We start from the raw sequence: 21793 nt of genomic DNA on the forward strand, positions 1-21793 counted from the left end.
AATTCCCAGCAAGTTAACATCCATTTGCAGGAGTGGGAGCACGGAGGACTGGCTGTGCTCCAGGGGCTGTGCCTGCACACATACCCCCTGCCCCAGGTCACATTCAGCCATAGGGATCTTTGGGATCCAGGAGGTTTTCTCCTGCCAAAGCACAGCAAACCTCCTGCCAGTGCTGCAGAGCTGGGATCAGCTTCTCCCTCCAAGCCTCTCTCAGCTGTGACCCCTCTCCATCCCCCCAGAAGCCATCGTGGTGCTGCTGGGGGTGCCACAGGCTGTCCTGTGCTCCCAAGGGGGAACCACTCTGCAGAGCATGGACTTCAGGGGGTCCATGCCCTTCCCCTCTCCTCAGGGGGGAAGCCATTCCGATGTCCTGTCAAGGGAGGACACATGCCTGGTTTGCCAGGGGGAGTGATCCCTCCTGCCTCTTTGCTCCATGCCCCAAAGACATCATTTGGATCCCTGTCTCTGAGCAGCTCCCATGAAGGATGCCTCCTTCCAAGGGATCTGTTACACACAGCCTGGGGCCTCCACCAGGAGGGTGCTGGGAAGTACCAAAGAGCCATCTCCTGCTTGCCAGGGTTTTCCCACCTACACCTCCAGATTTCCATCTGTCTCCAGGGCAGAGGGCACTGTGAGGCTGTGGTCACTCTGAGAAGCCTCACCCCATGCTTGGCTGCCCTGGCTGGGGCAGACACAGCCCCCAACACTCTTGACACCAATGTCTGAGGGCTGTTCCTGGAAAACAAGGTCTGCCAAGGCAGCAGGGAGACGTGGGCAGAAGTTCAGTCCCAAAGCCAGGAGTTCTGCAGCCACCTGGGACCTAGAAGGGGATGGAGCAGGGTGACAATGAGATCCTGGTAGCTTTTGGGATGCACAGCCCACCACACAGCTCCTGGTGATACCCCAAATGGGAAAGAGCTCTGGGCTTCTTCAGAAGAGGTGCCCTGAATAGGTCTGTCCTGGCTGTCCCTTCTCCCACAGACAGTGCCCCTCAGCTGGTGCCTGTGCCAGGGCTGCCTCCTCCAGCTGTTGTGGGGCGAGGAGAGGAGGGTCTGCCTCAATCTCTATCTCAGTCTCTGTCCTTGCCCTAGCCCTCAGGAAGAGCAGACACTACTCCCTTAGGAATCTGCTGAGAGATCCAGGGGGCTCTTCCCTTCCTCTTCTCTTTCTGGGCAGCATCCCCACAGGAATAAGCAAGGCAGCACAGAAGCAACCAGGAATGGCCCCTCTCTTCCATTTTCAACATCCACATTTATCCCTCTCCACCAGTTCTTCAGCCTTATCCCACCTCAAGTTCCCACAGCTGTGTCCTTGCCTATCCCACAGCTCCCACTCCCCCAGTCCTGCAGTAATGAGCAAAGGAGCAGAAGAAACCAGGCGAGGCCCTTCTCAGCATCCTGGTTTTCATTTCAGAGGGGTCATGGAAGATCCACATCAAATGGGTTCAAGGGGAGGAGGTGCACGTGGTCCCGAGGCCAGCTCTTCTCTCCCGCTCCCTCGGTGGCCACGATGGACCTTCCTGCCCTGGCCCCTTTCTGTCCAGCTCCTCCGACACTCTCTGGGCACGCTGCTGGAGCCCGGGGGGGCTCGGTGCCCTGTCCCCATCGGAGAATGTCCAGTGCTGGCCACCTCCAGGAGCTGCCTACTCCTGCTGCTGCAGCAGCTGCTGCTGCTGCTGCTGTTGCTGCTGCTGCTGCAGCTGCTGCAGCTGCTGCTGCCGCTGCCGCCAGCGCACCACGAAGGGATGGAGGCGGCGGCGGGGGCGACGCGGGGCCACCCCGGCACGGCTCTCCTGCCCCTGCAGCAGGCGGATGCCCCCAATGGGCCCTTGGCAGGTCGGGCAGGTGGCAGCGGCGTCGGGGGCAGCCTGGGGCTGGATGCAGGCGTGGCAGAACACGTGTCCGCAGGGCTCCACGGCAGCAGCGGGGCTCTGCAGGAAATCCACGCAGATGCGGCAGACCCGCACGGCTCGAGGCGCTGCTGGCTCCTGCCTGACCTCTGCCATTGCTGCTCCCGGACTTGACTTCTCTCAGCTGCTGGCAGGACTCAAGGGCTTGGCTTGCACTTGTGGCACTCAGAGGCTCCTCAGCCTCTCGTGGCACTCAGAGGCTCCTCGGTCACTGCTGTCATTCAGAGGCTCCTCGGTCTGGCAGCACTCAGAAGCTCCTCGGCTGCTGTGGGTCACAGCCTGAGTGCTCTGGCACTGCCCAGCACTGGTGTTTATAGTTACCCCCTGCAGGCGAGTGATCCTGGCTCTGGTGACATCACAGGGTTCTGAGGGACACACCCAGGAGCTCCCCCATCCACAGAGACAGATCCTGTGGCACAAAGCCCACCTGGCAGTGGGCTGCACACCTCAGGGTTTGCCCAGATCCCTTCCAGGCGGTCCCTGCTGGGCTGGGGCTGTGCCACTGTTACACTCCCAGAGTGACTGAGGCTGGCAGGGACCTCCACAGGTCATCTGGTCCAAGCCCCTGCTGAAGAGTCTCTCCTGTAGGCCAGGAGGGATCAAAGTCCTTTGCCTCCCTCATTTTTGAGGGACTCAGTGACAGAACTCAGAAAGGTCAAAGGCTGCATCCTGATTCCAGAGCTGGAAATTGAGAGCTGGAGATTGAGCCCCACTGTTAGCACTTTCTCCTGCTTGTTGGCTCACAGTTGTCTCCCAAACTCTTGTGATATTCTGCACTGAAGTCTGGCCCTGACCTCCCACACTGCAGCAATTCCCTTCAAACTGCTGGACAAACTCCCAGAGCAAGGTGTAGGTGCTCTCTCTTGATATTCAAGCCAAGCTTCATTGGACAGGCTCTGGAGTGCTCAGGGTCCTTCCCTGCAGTGCAAATCCATTCCAGAACCTCTGGCTTCCCCAAAATTCTCCAGGCTGTCCAGGAGGCTGGATCTCCACCCCAACACCTACTAAAGAACAGGCAGCACAAAGCCCCTCCACGAGCACTACCAAGCAGCAGGCAGCACACAGCACCCTGCAGTCACACCAAAGACACAGCCATAAAAATAAAAGCTTTTTATTTATTTTTTTTATATACCATTACAGAAACATCTGAGTAACATTCTCAACAGGACAGGCAGCTCTGGGGCACAAGGGACAAGCACAGGCAGCCAGCTCTGGGGTTGCCATGCCGTGCTCCTGAGCTGCTGCTGCTGCTCTTGGTGCATGATGTCCTTGCTGCTTGCCCTCAGTGAGGAGACCCAGCACTCCAGGTGTCAGGGTGTCACCTTCTTGTAGGTGATGTGTAAGTGCTGAGTCATGGGCTGCGTAGTGGTTGCCATTGAGACAGTTTGTTCGAGTTTCCCATCGGAATTGAGCCTGAATTTTCTGGTAATCTAAACCAGGGGGAGGAAAAGAAATAAGGAAATCAAGCAAAGAGTGTCCACAAGCTGAATCCCTTACCTGTGCTTTCTTCCCTTTGCTATCCACCTGCCTGCTGTCAATGCACCACCAAGGAAGGATATCCTCACTACAGCAGGCAAATAAGGAGTTTTCTCTCCTAAAGAAAGCAGCCCCCTCCACAATGCCAGTCCCAAGCCCATTACCCACAGAACAAGGCAGGTTCACAGAATTAACTAAGAGTTGGAGAAGACCTTTGAGACCATTGAGTCCAGCCTATGACCCAACACCATCTTATTAACTAAACCACGGCACTGAGTGCCACATCCAGGCTCTTCTTAAACACCTCCAGGGACAGTGACTGCACCACCTCCCTGGGCAGCCCATTCCAGTGCCCAATCACCCCTTCTGTGAACAACTCATTCCTAATGTCCAGCCTAAACTTCCCCTGGTGCAGCTCAAGCCTGTGTCCCCTTGTTCTGTCCCTGGTTGCCTGGGAGAAGAGAACAACCCCGACCTGGCTACATCCTCCTTTCAGGGAGCTGCAGAGAGTGATAAGGTCTCCCCTGAGCCTCCTCTTCTCCTGCATATTCCCCCTGCATCCAATAAAGAATGGAGGTTGTCCTTGCCCCTCCTCATCCACGAGTAGCAACAGAGGGAACCTTGTCATCAAATTTTGTTAAGCTGTGCTTTCACAAATTTGTATTAAATCTGCATTGATAACACCTTTAAAGGTGATTCTTCAAGCAACCTAAACCACTCATGACACAGCCTGGTGCAGGAAATGACCCGTCCTTCCTCAGTGACAGCTCAGCCAAACCACAGCCACCCTGAATCACTTTTCACCAGGAATACAACAATATGGTGAAGTTTTCTCAAAATGAGCAACTCCAGCAGCAGCACACGTCCTTCTCACAAACCCGTGGCCTCTTTGTTTCCACAGGTAATTTAAGCTGCTCTTGGTAAAGGGGAAAAGGCTTTAGGAGCTGGTTTCCTGACAACCCCTCATTCCACACCCTCCTTCACCAGCAAGGGCCTCCCAGATACTCACTAGGACCAGTCCCTGGGCCTGAGCTTCCCACAGGTGCCAGATGAGCACAGACCTCCAGCCCCAGAGCTTCCTTCTTCCAGCCAAGGCCAGCCTTGGAGCCCCCAACTAGGAGTACACCTGCTGGCTTTCTGTGCCTTGCCCTCTCCTCCTGCCAGCCTATCTGCCCACAGTCCAGGCAGTGACTCAGAGGACAGTCCCTTTTATTTAAATGTTTGCAATCCAGAGCTCTGCCTCTCTGCTGACACCCACAGAATCTAATTTACTTCTGCTATGGGAAGGAGGCAGTACCCAACCTCCTTGTTTTCAGTTGTTGGGTTTCCTCTTTGCCAGCTGTTCCTGGGAAAGAGGAAACCCAACAACACAAAACATGCACCCAAAGGCAGGGGAGTTGGGACTTCCCAAAGTTAGGACACTATCTGAGTAGGCAAATCAAATTTTTGTCTACATCTGCACAAACCTGTGCTCTCTGCTGTCTAAGGGTCAGTTTTATAGCACACAAAAACCAGGCTGTAAGAGCTTGTTCAGCCTCACTGTCTCTCAGCTGCTGCTCAGCCACCACAGCTTCAGATGTGACAGTGACACTTCCAGAGGAGACCTCAGGACACTCCAGCAGTGTCACTGCACTCACAGCTAGCTGTACCCCTACCAGGTCTATCAACAAACCCCCAAAAGCAGCCAACCAAAGGTGGACAGCAAATTCCAGCCCTAATCTGCAGCCACAGATGGGAAATGAGCCCAGAGCAAGGTCTGAAGGCTCTGAAAAGCAAGAGAGCAAGAGCTGCAGGTGTTACTGAAATATCCTCATGAGGCCCAATACTGACCATACCTTAAATGTGCATCCTCATACTGCAATCAATGCAGAACACCAGCATTAATAACTAATCCCACTGCCATAAAATAGTATTTAGCCAAGACTTTCCTCTTTTCTTCCCTAAGGACCTGCTACTGGCCATTCTGGAGACAGGATTCTGGGTTAGCTGGTCTGATCCAGCCTGTCAGTTTTTATCATAATGATCCCTCTGGGTCTCATAATGTACAAAATCTCTTCTGAAGGCTCTTACAGAAAGAATAAGCCAGGATGCCAAGCAGTACTTCCAAGAACCCCTGATGGCATTCTGTAATTAAAGCATGCTAAATAAGACACCCTCTCAACCAGACTCCTCGTGGGGCAAGCAGTGCTATGGGAATGGCTCACTCTGTGTGCACTCACCTGCTCCACATGGGGCTTCTTGGCAAAGGAGATCCTGGCTATGGAGTGAGAAGCTATAGACAGCTCTTGTCCATTCACCTCCCCTTCCTCCACCTCCACCAGACCTAGGGAAAAGCAAGGGCACACATATTACCAGGCTACAAAGGTTATTTAAGCATGTCACAATTGTTGTTTTGACCTTTCAGTACTTAAAAGGAGGCTTATAAATAAGAGGAAGGGGGACTTTTTACACATTCAGATAAGGACAGGTCAAGGAAAAAAATTTTAATTTCTCCTCTGTACGAGGAGAAATTTAGGTTAGATATTGGGAAGAAATTATTCCCTGTGAGGGTGGTGAGGCCCTGGCACAGGTTGCCCAGAGAAGCTGTGGCTGGCTCATCCCTGGAAGTGCTCAAAGTCTGGTCAGACAGGGCTTGGAATGACCTGGTCTGGTGGAAGGTGTCCCTGCCCATGGCAGGGAGGTGGAATGAGATGGGCTTTAAGGCTCCTTCCAACCCAAACCACTCTATGCTCTATTAGGCTACTTAACAGACCAGCACTCCCTGTGGAGAATGGTTTTATTTCCCCTATTTATTTTTATTTATTGACAACTGCAGATCCACACAGCCTCAGACATGGAATGCTGCTCACAAAAATCCAGCTGGACTTACTCACACCATGTAGGATGAGTGTCACAGCACAACTGGCACTCCTCCCTTCAGCACCTGTCATTTTAGATGCAAACTTAAGCATCAACTGGGGTTTAAGACTTTCACTTACAATAACTAAGATGTGGTGCTGTGGTGGTGTCCACAGGGCTCCCAGGACGAGGGAAGAGATGAGAATCTTGACTCCATGTTTCAGAAGGCTGATTTATTATTTTATGATATATTTTATATTTTAAAAAATGATATACTAAAACTATCCTAAAAGAACAGAAGCAAGGATTTCATCAGGCTAGCAAGGAATGGAAAGGAATGGAATGATAATAAAATCTTGTGACTGACCAGAGAGTCTGAGACAGATGGACAGTGATTGGCCATTAATTAAAAACAGCCACATGAAACCAATCAAAGCTGCACCTGTTGCATTCCACAGCAGCAGATAATTATTGTTTACATTTTGTTTCTGAGACCTCTCAGCTTCTCAGGAGAAAAAAACCTAGCAAAAGGATTTTTCATAAAATGTGTCTGTGACATGGTTCTCTCTCTTTCAGTCCCCATAAGGCAAGAAGCACCAAGGTGCTGCACCCACACATTGGGAGTCTCTCCTAGTTCAGGAACCACTGTGAGTCCAGCAGCAAAGAGCAGCGATTCTGACAGGGAAAATTAATTAAATAAAACTGTGAGAGGTGCAAGAACTGTCTGAAACACCCACACACTGGGAGGCTCTCCTAGTTCAGGAACCACTGTGAGTCCAGCAGCAAAGAGCAGCGATTCCGACAGGGAAAATTAATTAAATAAAACTGTGAGAGGTGCAAGAACTGTCTGAAAAAGTGATGAAATGGCCCAGCTGAGTAAGAACATCTTCTTTTCCCCAGTGGGTACCAGGAGTGTACCTGTGTTCTGGGCACTGATGAAGGCCACCTTGTTAGTGTCAGGCTTGAGGCGGATGAAGCCACACTCCCGGTGCATGGGCTTCCTGGTGTCCGGGTGGAAGGCGTTGAACCTGAGGGCAAACCAGAGCACAAAAGATGATGTGTTTTGCACTCAAAAGACATTTTTTGGCTTGGATTCCTCTTATTTAACCACATGAGTACCTGCAGTACTCTGAAGAGTAAAAGACTGACAACACTTCACAGTGGAGAGATGAAAACCTGGAGAAACACGCTTACTTTACAGAGGCACAGCTATTTCTTAGAGCTGGAGTTAAGTCTTTAGGCTAAGTCTTTAGGCTAAGTCTTTAGGCTAAGTCTTTAGGCTAAGTCTTTAGGCTAAGTCTTTAGGCTAAGTCTTTAGGCTAAGTCTTTAGGCTAAGTCTTTAGGCTAAGTCTTTAGGCTAAGTCTTTAGGCTAAGTCTTTAGGCTAAGTCTTTAGGCTAAGTCTTTAGGCTAAGTCTTTAGGCTAAGTCTTTAGGCTAAGTCTTTAGGCTAAGTCTTTAGGCTAAGTCTTTAGGCTAAGTCTTTAGGCTAAGTCTTTAGGCTAAGTCTTTAGGCTAAGTCTTTAGGCTAAGTCTTTAGGCTAAGTCTTTAGGCTAAGTCTTTAGGCTAAGTCTTTAGGCTAAGTCTTTAGGCTAAGTCTTTAGGCTAAGTCTTTAGGCTAAGTCTTTAGGCTTAACTTAAGTCTTTAAGTTCAGGTCCAAGCTTTAGACTTTCCATGACCCCTGGGTCTTTCTAAGAACTAGCTCAGAAACCCCTCAGGAACTCAGATGTTTCACAGATGCTGAAGCCACGTGTGTCTCAAAAACTTCCTTTTCTCAAATAAATATCTGGAATTACTGGATCATTTTATTCAGCTTTTACACCTGGAAAAAGTTGTTTTTTCTGTATATTCCTTGCTGTAGGAAGCAACAGAGCAGACATATTTCTCCCATCACTCCCTTCAAAAAGGTAAAAAGTTCAGCTCAGACTCTTATTTATTCTTCAGGAGGCCTTAAGAGCTGTAGGTTTGGTCACCCATAACGTGGGTGATTATACTTAGCAAAGAGGAAACAAACTTCAATCAGTTTTCAGTGCTTGGAGCATTTAAGGGACACAGGGACTGTCTTTTAAGAGCCACTGCCTCAGGAGCCAGGAAAGCACAGGATGTCTGTCCTTCCTGGTGCTTCCTAAAGCTCAACAGCTCACAGCTGTGTAACTCCTTGGCACAAAGAAAAGGAGGGGCAAAAGAAAAGGTGACTCAAATAAGGAACTGTTCACCAGCTGGGGAGGGAGGTGCAGCCAGAGCAAGACTGTCAGAGCTTTGTTTCTTTTGGAACTTGGACTAAAGCAGTCACAGGCTGAGCTGGCAGCTCCAGCACACTCCAGGAACACAGGGCATCTCTCACACAGCACTTCCATCTTGTAATTCTTCTTTACTTGGTTTTCAAAGCAACTCACTTTCCAACTCACCCCTGCTGAAGGAACATTGGAGCACTACTGAGCAGCAGCCAAGTGGTCACTTCCCTCCCTCTGGATTTCTTTTGATTTTTCTTAGAACAACCACTTGAAGCCAAAGCAAGTGGTTAAGCTACCTGCCTCCTGTTTGATAAGCAGTAATTTTTCTCAGATTTTCACAGTGGTGAAGACTGAAGACCACAGCTTAAAATGGACAAACCTGGTAGCCATGCCATAGCTCCTTCATTTATTTTAAGTAGGAATTTCACAAAGAATGCCAATTAAACACAAGTTGTTGTCAGGTTATGCCCTCTTCTGACTCAGAGATGGGGCAACTGAGAGGTGTTTTAAAAACTTTCCATTTTCAGTTTCATGTGAAAGGTGAGACAATACAGATGTTATAATTCAGGCTATCACAATCAGAAACCAACTGTTTCTTAATTACAATATATTATAAGAATTTCTTGGCCTATCAGCTTTTGCCACACTATGTTGCAAATGCCTTTAAGCCAATAATCTAAAATGACCCTTTGTGGGCCACTGTAATTGGCATTTGTAATGCAAATTAATCAAAAGTTTTCAAGGAAAATCAAAGTTAGACCATGCAGTAACATACCACAGCATCATCTCCTTTTGAAAACGAGGTGAAAACTATGGTGAAAATTTATGTACTTTGGTGAATTTGGGTGAAAATGTATGTACTTTGACATTGGAAAAGAAACCCAACTAACAAATCCATGGTCTGCTCCTGCCAAGCCAGGCAGACCCCCTGACTTACGAGAAGTTGAGCATGGGCTGTCCCACGTGAGAGATGTGCACTTCCTCCAGGTACTGGAAGGGCTTCATTGTAGGGAAGGTGCCATCTCCTGGTGGGTCTGAGAGCCAGGTGCCCAGCATCCAGGACAGGGGTTCCATCACAGGGTTCAGCTGGGGAGTCTCTGTGGAGGAAAAAAAAGAAGGAAGAATGAAAACTCAGAGATCTGTGCTCTGCAGGTTGCTGTGAGCTGCCTCCAGCTGGCTGGAGGTGAACTCAAAACACCTCAGAAATGGTTCAACAGCACAGCAAGGCTTTTCTTCAGAGCAGTGCCAGCTCCAAGGGGGACATGGGGAACAATGAACTGTCATGGAAAGTGGGTCTGTTTCCAAACCAGCTCTCAGCCACACAGACAGCACTCTGGCAGGTGGTCCATTTCTGACTCCTCTCTGCAGCTTGATCTGAAAGAAAAGCCCCCTCCCACCTAAGTGCAGGGAAAAAGATGACTGAAACCTCAGCACAAAGAATAATCATTAGATGATAATGAAACCTCTAACACTCTGGGCTAATCTCTCTCAAGCACTGAGTACCTACTGTTGCTGTTTGTTTCAGAGGCTGAGGAAATGAGTCCTCATTTCAAAAGAAAATCAGGCTGTGTACATATTCAAGATCAAAGTTTGGCTATAATATTTTTTAAGAGGTTAACAATGGCCTGAACATGTACAAAGAGACAAGGAAGGATCATTCAGAAGCTGTTCTACTAAAGCTCTGGACTAAGGCAAACATCTTAAAAATACTTGGCTGCCTGCAAGGCAAAGTGTAAATGGAAGAGAAAGCTACTTCCTTTTGTCACTGCAGTCATGAAAAAGCAACCCAGGCCTGTTTCACAAAGTTAAAACTTCTTTAACATATCATTTTACAGAACCACAGACTAAGCTGAGCTGGAAGGAATCCACAAGGATCACCAAGTCCAACTCCTGGCCCTGCACAGAACCATCCCAAAGAGTCACAACATGTGCCTGGGAGCATTGTCCAAATGCTTCTTGAACTCTGTCAGGCTTGATGCTGTAGGAGAGTTTTGATAAACAGTTCTGCATTTTACTTTCAGAGGCTGTGACCTGAAAAAAGTACATCAGGAAAATGGAGACAGACAATTTAAAGCCAGATGAAAAGCAGAGCAGATCCCTTAATAAGGTGTAAGTAGGGAAAGCAAAACATCATGGATTCCCACACAAACAGGCTGCCTGCTACTCTCAGTAGTCTGTTATGCAGAGAAATATGACTGAAGTAAGCTTAAAGCATGTCCTCTTACCCCTCACGGGATAAATATTTCATACTGGCAAGGTGGGCACTGCAGGGGGTGTTTTCCACACCTGTGAGATCAAGAATCCAAGAACAAGCTGTCTGGCTGATCTAAAAGGCACAGACTCAACTGCAGGCAGAAATCACAACCTAAAAGAGTATGGCTGTGGCCAAAATTTGCTTAACATGTTTGAGTTCCACTGTGCTCTTTATGAAATGTCAGGCTGAAAGACTGAGCAAGGAGGAAGGACAGTCCACACCTGAAATGCCAAAGGAGAAGGAACTGCAGTTTTCCTGGGTAAGAGAGACCACTTGTGGTACTCCTTCTCCCACAGACAGCAGGTTTGAAAAGCCAGCCCATGTCAGCAAAGTGCTGCTACTTGCTTTGCTCTATCCTGAAGTATTTTGCAAGAGAAGCAACATGAGGAAACATGACAGCTCACTGGGAAATCAGTGATAAAATCTACAGCATCAGAGCCAGGATCTGTAGAACACCCTGTCACACTGTGCAGTCCCCAGCAGTTTGCCCAGGACTTGGAAAGGGGTTTCCACAACCTGTGCAGCAGTGTCAGAGTACTGCACAGTATTTCCTTGTACTCACCTTTCCAGCACCAGGAGGGGAGCACACAGTTCTGTGGATAAGCAGCATACTGCTCCTCCCTCCAGCTGATGTTTGCCTTTCACTCTCTGCTGCATTTCTTTCCAAGCTCTTTGCAGGCTCATTCCCATGATGGAAGTGAAAAGCAAAGCTTTGGAAAAGCTGGAGGAGCCTGCAGCCTGGGCTGCTGCTGCCCTCTCCTGGGTCAGCATTCCAGGAGCAGGACAGTTTCTGTCACCACAGTGCTTTCATAGGGCACTTCCTTTTCCCCTGCTTGCACTTCAGGAAAAGCATCCAAACAACAGATGAAAGGAATGGCTGTAGCCATTCCCACTCTTTACACTTGATTATAAACCAAGAGAAGCTAAGGGATCATTTCCAGCATGCCCAGCTTGACCCCACTGCCTTGCTGTGCAGCACCCAGCCTGGCTGGAGGTGCCAGACCTGGTGAGCTGGTCTCATTTCCAAAGAGCTGGAATTCCAGCCAGCTGAGAAGTGAACAGGGAACTGTACATCCTGAAGTCTCTGGCACTTGGGCAAACAGCACAGCCAAGTGATCATTAGTACTTTTCTAAACTACCTAGATGGCAGCAAAGCTAAAGAGCTCTTTAGTTCTCATGTGGCTTGGAAAAGTCAAGAGCAGCACGAGTAAGGACCAGGGGCTCAGTGAAGGGCAGGTAAGTGCAGACATCCTGATCCCATCCCATGCTCTTCTTACCTTCAGTGTTGGTCTCTGACTGGTGGACTAAGAATTTTTTCCTTCCTGGCTGGAAGGCTGAGCTGGGAGAGTGGGAAAGCAGGAGGGGAGGCAGACAGGAGGGAGTCTGATTGAATCCACCAGGAAAAAAAAAAAAAAGCATCCATTTGAAAAGCAATTTGCTTTTCTATGTCGTGGTTGGGGCAGGTAAATGCAAGACTATTGTAGCAACAAGAAGTTCTGTGCTGAACTGCTTTGTTTCAAATTTCAGGTTTACAGATATAGTCACTGTCAGGACACTGATGAAGGAGCCTGTGTATCCCTTTTTAAAGGTCTAAACTCCTGGCACATCATTTTTACAAAAACCCCACTAATGTGGCTTAAAAGGTAAGTGTATGATAGTATCAAGAATACAAATGACACCTGAGAATTTGCAGTACAAGAGACCCTGGTCACCCTTCTGCACACTTAAAGCTTCACACTCAGAGGGGGTCCTCTTAAATGCTGATTCTTTTGCATTCATATGCACAGTGCCTCTTTTACCTAACAGGGAAGCTCTCTCTGCATGCTCTTTCTTAACAAGGACATTCCTGGAGTCACCTTCTCCTGTACTTTCTGGAAGCCATTAGGGACCCAGCATCTCCAAGACCCCATTCCTCTACAACCTGGTGAGGTGGAAGGTGTCCCTGCCCATGGCAGGGGGTTGGAACAAGATGAGCTTTAAGGTCTCTTCAACCCAAACCACCCTGTGGTTCTACAAAATCTCACATGACATTCATGAGTTGTAACAGTCTGGGAGACAAAACCACACACCCATCAGCAACCTGATCACCTTGATCTCTTTCCTTCAGGAAGCCTCTCAGGCCACAACCCAGGGCCTGAGCACACAGGGCAATTCCATTTCACCACCTGACCCTGCTCCACCCCTCCAAACTCACAGACAGACTGTTCCTACATCGTTTCCATTCCCAGAGAGTTTACAAGCCAAATCCCACCCTGCACAGGAACTGGCTGTCCAGGCTTTGCACCAGGAGATACTGAGTTCTCCCTGCTTTTCAGTGGGATCCCTGGCACAGAAAGCTAAGCTGGCACAAATTCCTACACAGCTTTATCAGTAAAGCCACAGTGAGTGGCCAGCTGATTGCAAACAAGGCAGCTAACCCATTTCCTTAAGCTGGGGAACACTTCCTACAGAAAACTTGAGGGAAAAAACTATACAAACAACAACAACAAGAAAAAAAAACCCACCAAAAATCCCCAAAACGAAATCCCTGAGTCTTCAAAGTGTGGGGTCTGCAGCATCAACTGGGCAGTTCCCTGAAATTCTTCCTTGAGCACAGTTGCTAACTGGGTTTAAAAGAAAGCATTAAACACCTTTGCCTTGTCCCTGTCCCTGTTTGTGAGGTGACCATCCTCATCCTGGAACAGGGCAATGTCATTTCTAAACTGCTTTTTGCCATTTATATATTTGACCAAAAAAATTATTTTTCTCTGCAGTTTTGGCAGCTTTGACTTCAATTAAACTTTGCCTGTATGAATTTTCTCCCCAACAGTGGGGAATAGCATCTCTGTTGTTCCACATCACCTGACCTTGCTTCTACTGGGCACACACCTTCCTTTTCCATCTTATTTCCAAGAGAAATCCCTGGTCAGCCAAGCCTTCTGCCTCACCTGCCTGACTTCTGACATTTAGGAATTGCTGTTCCTGTGCCCTTAGGAGATGATATTTAAAAGTGACCAGCACCTGCACAAACATTTCCCAGGGGACCTTACTCACTAATTCCCTGAGCAGCCTGAGGTCTCATGGCCAGAGCTGAGATTTTTCAAGCACTTTTCCTCCTGTCACCAGAGATTTTAAACTCGATGGCTCCATGGTCTCTGTGGCCAAGCTGGCCCCAATGTTCACTTTACTCACGAGATCCTCTCTGATGACAGGCAGGAGATCAAGATCATCCTTCCAAGTCAGCTCCCTGAGGACCTGTTCCATAAAGTTGTCATGCAGGTGTTTTAGGAGCCTTCTGGCCCGGGCTGTACCAGCTGTGGGATGCTCCCACTTAATTCCTGGCAGGTTGAAGTCCCCTGGGGCAGCTGACTTGGAATCATCCCTTAGTTCCTCAAGGAACAATTTGTCAGTGTCATTGGCCTGGCTGGGAGGTCCAGAGTAGACTCCCACAGTGAAATGGCATTATTTGTTTGCCCCTTGACTCTTATCCAAAGGCTCTCAACAGTGCTATTGCCAATTGTGAGCACCAGACACTCCAACCCTTCTGTCACATACAGTGCCACCCCTCTGCCTCTCCTGCCCTGCCTGTCCCTTCTGAGGAGCCTGGAACTGTCCCTCAGGGCACTCCAGTCACAGGGAAAGCTCCCACCAGGTTTCACTCATGCCAGTGATGTCAGATCTCTGGGCCAAAGCTTCCAGCTCCTCTCTGGTCCCTCCTGCTGGGTGTATTAATGCAGAGACATTTCTGATGTGGTGCACTGTGACCAGCACCTGGTGGTGCAGATTAAAAGGATCCCATTAGTGCTCCTTCCCCCAAATTTAGGCACTCCAGCCCACAGCTCTTCCCTGGTGACCCTGGTTTTGTCCCTTTCCCCTTTCCAAGGCAGTTTAAGGCCCTATCAACAAGCCTTACCAGCTATGCCTGCTAGAACTCTTTCATCCCCAAGAAAGATGCATCCCACCAGGTGCCAGCAGATGAGCTGTTGAACAGATCATCCCATCTCTGCTCCAATAGCTGGAAATGGGGTTATATTCACAAATGTTTATGCTATAGACTCAGTAATTAAAGCTAAGTGCCAAGGTGGTAATGCTCCAGTGCCTGTGGTCATTGCCAGAGTTCCGCTTTACAAAACACAGAGAAAATATTTTTTAAATTCTACTCTGTTATGAAAAACCAAACACCCTACCTGAGCTCAGCCTCACTTTCTCTCGAGTTTTCCTTAGTCTGCTGTTTCATTGCTTCCTAGCTGCAAGCAGGGGTTTTGTTGTGAGTCATTGCCAACTCACTGCAAAATTAAATGTTTAGTGCACAAACTCTGTAGACTATTAGGCAAAAAAAAGCCAAAAACCTGGAAAGAACAAGACCATCCCACTGAAAAAAAACCAAACCAACAGCAGCACAAAAAGTCTTGTTTCCTCCCTTCCAACTGACTTTCTCTTCAAGGGGGAGGTCAAAGAGCCACCTCCCTCAACCAAGTCCCAAAGGTGGTGTGCCCGCACACTGTGCTCCCATGCTGAGCACAAAACAGTTCACCTCCTGTGTTCAGGCCAGGGTGAAATCTCTCAAGATACCTCCTGCCATGGATTCAGCCCCTATGCACACATATCTCACTCTCAGTTTACTTTATGGCTCTCTTGATCTTTGCAATGCTCACTCTATGGACCAGTTTTGTACCCTGGCCATTCTAACCCCAGAAAGGGCACAAAAAAAAACGACAAGCAGACCTGCTGTCTCCAAATAAAAGCAGTTTTCTTCCAAAAATCTAGCTCCAAGTTAACATGCAACTGCCAGGCTGCAGTGTCTGCCCTGGTGGAGGCAATTTTCCTGACAGCACATCTCTGTGACCCATCAGACACATTTCAGTTTCAAGCTGAACTGGACACCAGCCCCTCGCTGGTCCAATCCTTCTCAGCCAGGTGAAAGCACAGCACCTCTAACCATGCACAACCCCACTTTTCATTGCCAGTCAGGAACAGGATTTTGCTTCTCCTTTTCTGCAGCATGAATGCAATCTGTTGCCACCACGATGGGCAGCACCACTTCAGGCCCCACAGACCAGCTCTCAGGACTCCACCTCAGCACAAAATCACCATTAAGTGCTCTGTCCTTCTGCTTGCCTGAAGTTTCCCAACTATGGCTCATTTGCATGTGAAACGTACTGTAAATGACCCCATTTCTACACTGGCTTTGCACAGATACTCAAAAACAAACCCAAGCCAGATTTCCCATGGATTCCTAGCAGAGTTCTAATCGTTTTTCACGTGAACTCATTTTGCAAACTCTCCTGCCTTTAATATGACCTTCATGAAAACAGACATGCAGCACGGAAGAGGCTCCTCGTACCCCCAAGCAGCTGAATTCTAAGAGCTTTACCTCTCTGATGAACACAAAAACTCGAATGCCATGGAATCCTCCTACCTGTGTTTGCTCCATGCCCAGCCATGTTTGCAGATATGTTGCTGTTTGCTGTACCTGCAGCCCCCCCTGCCCCAGAAAGCTCTCTGTGCAGGGTGGTAAGATGGCTATGAGGGAAGTGAGCTCATGTTTGGGTAAGACCCTGATCCTGCTGCCTGCTGGGAGATGTAGTTTTACAACCAGAACAAATTGGGGCACGGCAAGAGGAGGTGGTGTTGTGGAAGGAGCTGCTGGGATCTCCTGTCTGAGTGAGCACAGCTGACACAGCAGAGCTGTGAAACCTTCATGCAGAAGAAGACTGTCAGTGCTTGGTTAGCAGAGGACAGTGCTGTTAGGACAGCTATGACTTCTCCAGGACACATCCCTGGTTGCTTGCTGGCTCTCCCTCATTTCTCCTGGTGCATCCTGTCATCCCCCAGAATCCACATCTCACCCTGTCCTGCCTGGTACACCGTGCCTAACCACACTTGTCCACCAGCAGCACTCCTCAGCCTCCATGGACCTCGTGAAGCAGAAAGAAATATTTTCCTACCAAACAAACACCTAAATCCAAACTTTAAATGGAAAAGGCCACCATTTCAGCTGTGCTGGAGACAGCCTTGGGCTTCTCCTACACCAGGGTAAGACAGGTTGGGAAACAGCCCTGAAGCACATTGTGACAGCTGGAGCTGGGAGCCACTTGGCCAGCCTGAGTCACCCAGCCCCAAGCGTGGCTGGCAGGCAGTGCTGTGCAACAGTCCTGCAGAAACCTGCTCTTCCCAGCCTGCTGCAGCTTGGAGACAGCCAGCAGAAATTTATTTGTCTCATTAGAGGAAAATATGTGAGAACTAGCACTGAAATGAAGCCCTGCTGAGTGGGTGTGGGACTAAAGTTGGTGTTTTGTGCTGAGGATTTTGTGGAAACAGCTGAAGGTGAGGGATGCAGACAGGTAACAACCTGCATGGTCAGTCCAGTCTGGTACTTGCACTCAAGGAACTGCCTTCAGCTGGAAAAAATATGCAGGCTCAGGTTCACAGCTAAAGCCATCACCTCAACCACACATCAGATGAGCTGGGACAACTGAGACAGGGCTGCTAACAAAGACTATTATTAACCAAATGTGTTACCTAGCTGTATTTTTATGAATATGAAAAGCCTTTCTTAATTCAGCTTTGTAATACAGTAAAACTCGGTGTCTGGGCATGAACTAGACTCAGCTGGCTGCACTTTATCACCTATTTTCACTGCCATAAACTGGTACTACAAGCACACACACACACACAAAAAGACTCCAAAACAGAAGAGCACCAAGGCTAGTCTGCCACCAATCCATCAAAAAAGCTCCCAGCCAAAGGGTTCCATAAAAACTTCCCACCATGCCAAGCTACAATTGCTAAAATGGTTCATTTTCACACACTGATCTCCAGTTTGGTTGATAAAAGATGGTGGAATGGGTAATGAATTTGTCAATTCATTAAGAAAAATTACATTTTCTCTTATAAAATAGAGCATGTAGCTCATATATTAAGAATATCTTTTACAAGAACATAAAATTTTCACTTCTGAAAGACGTATCTATAAAAACACTAATCTTGGGAAAAAGAAGAAAAATCATAGTGCTTACAAGAATTTAAAAAAAACATCCTTAAAGATACTCTTTCTGCAATAAGTATCTCAGTGAAGGTATTCCAACAAAGGCAGACACCTTTTAAAATATATCCATAAATAAATATTTCATATACATAAATATATATATATATATATATGAATGACAACTATGGAACCCTAAAATTGCATTTAGTTATTTTTTTTGTTTGACACCTAAACAATACAAAAACACAGACCAGAAGGTACAAACAAGTCTATGCTGATTTCCCAGGGCAAAGCTTTTCCCTCCTCTACCCAAACAAAAGTGTGAGTTTTCCCATCCTGTGAAAAATTAGATAGATATGGGAAAAGTAGTGCTGGGTGTCGACCTTCATAAATTGTGTTAGGGTCTACTTTCCTCTTCCAGTGAGGAAGTTGGCTGTGCTGCAACAGCCTGGAGAATGTGCCTGTCTATGCTAGCATCACTTTTCTGACTGCCCAACATCTCCAGAAGCAGCCATGGAGTGTTTCTCCTAAAGGAAAGGTGAGAGTTAGCCATTGGGAGACCCAACCCTCCACGGGTGACAACTTCTCCAAGCAAGTCTCACAGCACAAATCCTTCCCAAGGCAACCCAATGTTTTCTCAGCAGCCACACACACATCAGCATCAGATGGTCCTAAACTCCTGCCCTGAAATGCACCTTGCAACCACAGCCACTGTGTACACACTGTACATTAAAAGACACTTTTTTTTTTTTTTTGCAAGAAGGGTTATGGCCCAATTTGACTTCTAGGTAAACTTTTTACATTACCTGATCCCTCACTGAGTTCCCCTATGCTTTCAGGTGCTTAATTATTATTTTTGTAATTGATAGAGAAGCATCTTCCATCACTCCCTGCTTTATTATGTTTCCTGACTTCTTCTGCCTTCCAAGGGAGCAAAGGATGAAAGCAAAGCCAGATATTTGCTCACAAATTGTGACCTCAATGTGCATCATGACATTTCATATTTGGTACCTCCCACCTCACTTGCATTTCCTGTATCCTCAGCACTGAGTGCAGTATGTGAAATCCAATATCAAAACTATTTCTTATGCCACTGAGGACAGTAACAGCTTTCCCAGATACCTGCTGCTAGGACAGCTCATTAACACACCAGAAAAAAATCACAGGCACGTGCCAAAGGAAGAAGGAAAATCCTAGCAGGAGCCACTGCACCACAAGCAAGTTAAAATAATCCAGAAAGAAAAGAAAATAAATTCATGAACAGAGTTGCCTCTAACACCACAATCTAAATTCTGATTCCACATCTTGGAAAGGTTAGAGATGTAAGAATTAACTCGAGTGCCCACTGAGTGAATCCTTTAATCTGCGTCCACTGGTCTTACACAAGCTGCTACTTCTCCTTCCCAGAGTGTCCCTTTCTCATCCTTTTCCCCATCACACCTTCACAGCCTCAAGCTTAAACAGCCCCTAAGAAAAGAGAGAATTCCACCTCAGTGCAGCACCCCTGGGAATACTGACCACAGTCCTGGGATATCAGGCTGTTCAAGTAAGGGAAACTGTTGCGCTTCATCTCATTCAGCTTCTCCTTCAGCTTCCTGACTTGGCTGTCGGAGCGGCTGATCCTCTGCCTCAGGAGCTTCAGCTCCCCGTTCTTCTTCTCCACCTGCTCCCGCAAGCAGCACACCTGGCTCTTGCTCTGCCGGGAGGAGAAGCAGTACGAGTGCAAGGAGTCGATGAGCTTGCAGGCCCCCGAGGCCGACATGATCACCTCGTTGATGGACATGGGGTTGGCGTCCGTGTCCCCCTTGCGCCCCAGCACGGCCTCGGCGGCGGGCCGCGGGGTCAGGTCAGCCGGGGACGCCGACAGGCCCTGCGAGGGTTTCTGGGGGGTGGCCGTGAGCGATGATGTCGGGGACACCTCCGCGACGGCCTTGTCGTGCCCCAAGGGCTGGCTGCTGCAGCTGGGCTCCACGTCTCTCTTTGGCCTTTTCCTTTCTAGCTGCTCCTTGGGGAGAGACGGCCTCTCCCTGGCGTGCTTGGAGGAAAAGCTGTACGAGTGCAGGGAGCCGATGAACTTGCAGGCACCGGAGGCAGGAGGGGTGAAGTCGTCCACGGACACGCCGCTCCTGTCTGCCACCCAGCTCCCTGCCCAGCTGCCCCTGGCACAGTCCTTGCCAGGAGACCTCTCGGGCTTTACCTGCACTCCAGGCTTGGCCCCCAAATGATCCCCTAACGTCCTTCTCCGAGGGCCGTCCAGCTGGCCGTGGAGGGCCTGTTCCTCCTTGGACATGGATCCTATTTCCTCTTTCAGAGTGGCCTCCTCCATCTCTTTCGTCCCTTGCATCACCATGAAGTCCTGGCCAGAAGATGGGGCCCTGTGTGCTACCTCACCGCCTCCTTCCTGCGGGGCCTCCCCATCCTGCACCAGCACCTGCCTGGCTATTTTCCTTCTACTCCTGACATAATCCAGCTTGCCGTGCTTCTTCTCCACGAGCTGGAAGATGGTGGGGACGGCAGTGGGCTTCAGCAAGCGGTGATGGTCTTCCAGCCGCTTGAAGAAACTGTCTTTGGTGAAGTGCTCGCTGCAAAGAAAGGAATACTTGGTGGGAGTCCAGTTGTCTCTCTGAACAGCTTTCAGCCACTGAATCAAGCGCTTCGAATCCTTCAGAGGGAATCTAAAAAGGGAACAGAGAAAACACACTAAAATACTAAGCTACATTTCGCGAATCAGAAGGGTCGGTACTTTAAGAATTACAGAACCATAGAATCATAGAACTGTTGAGGTTGGAAAAGACCTTTAAGGCGACCAAGTCCAAGGCAATGGCTAGGTTTAGGAGATTTTGTGGAAAGTTGTGTTTTGGTAAGTTACGCTCATTTACTAATAAAATTACACTCATTTAAGAATTACTTCACTTTGGGCTGAAACATTTGATATTCATTCGCTGCGTCAACAACTCCACTCCACAACAAGCGTAGGACTAAAAGGTGTTGTTTCCATTTTCATCAGCAATCGATCCATTACTCGGCGCACCAGCCCCACGAGGAACAGCCTGTCCACAAGGAAGGGGGACATGACCACCACCCAAACACCCAGCTCAGCCAGCACGCTGCTCAGCGTAACCCGGGTGCAGCTTACACCGGCTGTGCTTAATAACATTTAATTAGGTGTAGAAATGCCTGCAGTGCAAGAAAGCCCCTGAGCAGGGGAGCCGGGTTCCGTTTCCAATGGGACTCCCGAGACAGGGACTTTTCCCGGGGACTCACCGCCGGCAGCATCCCCAGCGAGGGCTGAGGCGGAGGACGGGCGGCGGGGGCAGAGACCGGGGGAGGGTCGGGGTGACAGGCCGGGGAGGGCCCGGCCCCGTGGCGAGGGGCGCTCCCGCTGCCCGGCCGGGGCTGGAGGATCCGGGAGTCCCGAGCCGGTTTCCCCTGAGGGAAACAAAGGGCAGTCGCTGCCGTGGGGGCCCGGGGAAGGGAGCAGGAGCAGGAGCGGGACCGGGGCGCGGGCGGCCCGGCCGCAGCACTGACGGCGGGCCGGGCGGGCCGCCCTTACCTGTGGAAGGAGACGGCGCCGTGGCGCGCCTTGCCCTGCCGGTTAGAGCAGTTGGCGGCGGCGCAGCAGATCACCATCTCCGACCGCCGCCGCCGCCCTCGGCCGGCCGGGCCCGCCCCGGCCCCCGCCCCGGCCCCGGCCCCGCCGCGCCGCCGTACGGCAAGATGGCGGAGCCGGGTCACCCCGGCGCCCCTCGCCGGTGGGGAAGGGGTTTCTGTACGGCACAACATGGCGGCCGCCACATGGCCGCCGCCATTTTGGCTGGGGTGCAGCTGTACGGCGCGGGGCAGGTGGGGAAAGGGGGCTTCGCTCCCGGCGCCTCTCGCTTGCCTCGTCGGCGCAGCTGGGCGTCCGCCTCCCGACGAGCCGCTCGGTCCGTGGCAGCCGAACCCTGAAAAGCGTCTCAGAGTGGGGCGGGCATGGTGGAGGGGGCAACTCTCACGGGGAACGGAGGGGCGGGGCTGGGCCGGTTCCGTACAACACCATGGCGGCGCCCATATATCACACCATTCGGAGGTATACGTGTCACAGGACCCGCCCGTCGGCGCTCTGCGCAAGTAG

General features: G+C 49.6%; 1 protein-coding gene across 3 annotated transcripts; it reads right to left on the minus strand.

The window, feature by feature from the left end:
* Positions 1-3004: 3004 nt before the first annotated feature.
* Positions 3005-21387, minus strand: THAP4 (THAP domain containing 4). 3 transcript variants are annotated; one of them, XM_059855056.1, is made up of 6 exons: positions 21233-21387; positions 19198-20354; positions 9396-9555; positions 7142-7251; positions 5605-5708; positions 3005-3339 (listed from the first exon to the last, which is right to left on the minus strand). In XM_059855056.1, the coding sequence occupies exons 1-6, from the start codon at positions 21307-21309 to the stop codon at positions 3220-3222; spliced, it is 1728 nt and encodes a 575-aa protein (XP_059711039.1). In that variant the 5' UTR covers positions 21310-21387; the 3' UTR covers positions 3005-3219. The 3 variants fall into 3 exon arrangements, with proteins under 3 accessions (XP_059711039.1, XP_059711040.1, XP_059711041.1); XM_059855057.1 differs by lacking the exon at positions 21233-21387 and adding an exon at positions 20944-21128; XM_059855058.1 differs by lacking the exons at positions 19198-20354; positions 21233-21387 and adding an exon at positions 16111-16264.
* Positions 21388-21793: the final 406 nt, after the last annotated feature.

The sequence above is a fragment of the Haemorhous mexicanus genome, chromosome 10 (assembly GCF_027477595.1).
Source record: "Haemorhous mexicanus isolate bHaeMex1 chromosome 10, bHaeMex1.pri, whole genome shotgun sequence".
Lineage (NCBI taxonomy): Eukaryota > Metazoa > Chordata > Aves > Passeriformes > Fringillidae > Haemorhous > Haemorhous mexicanus.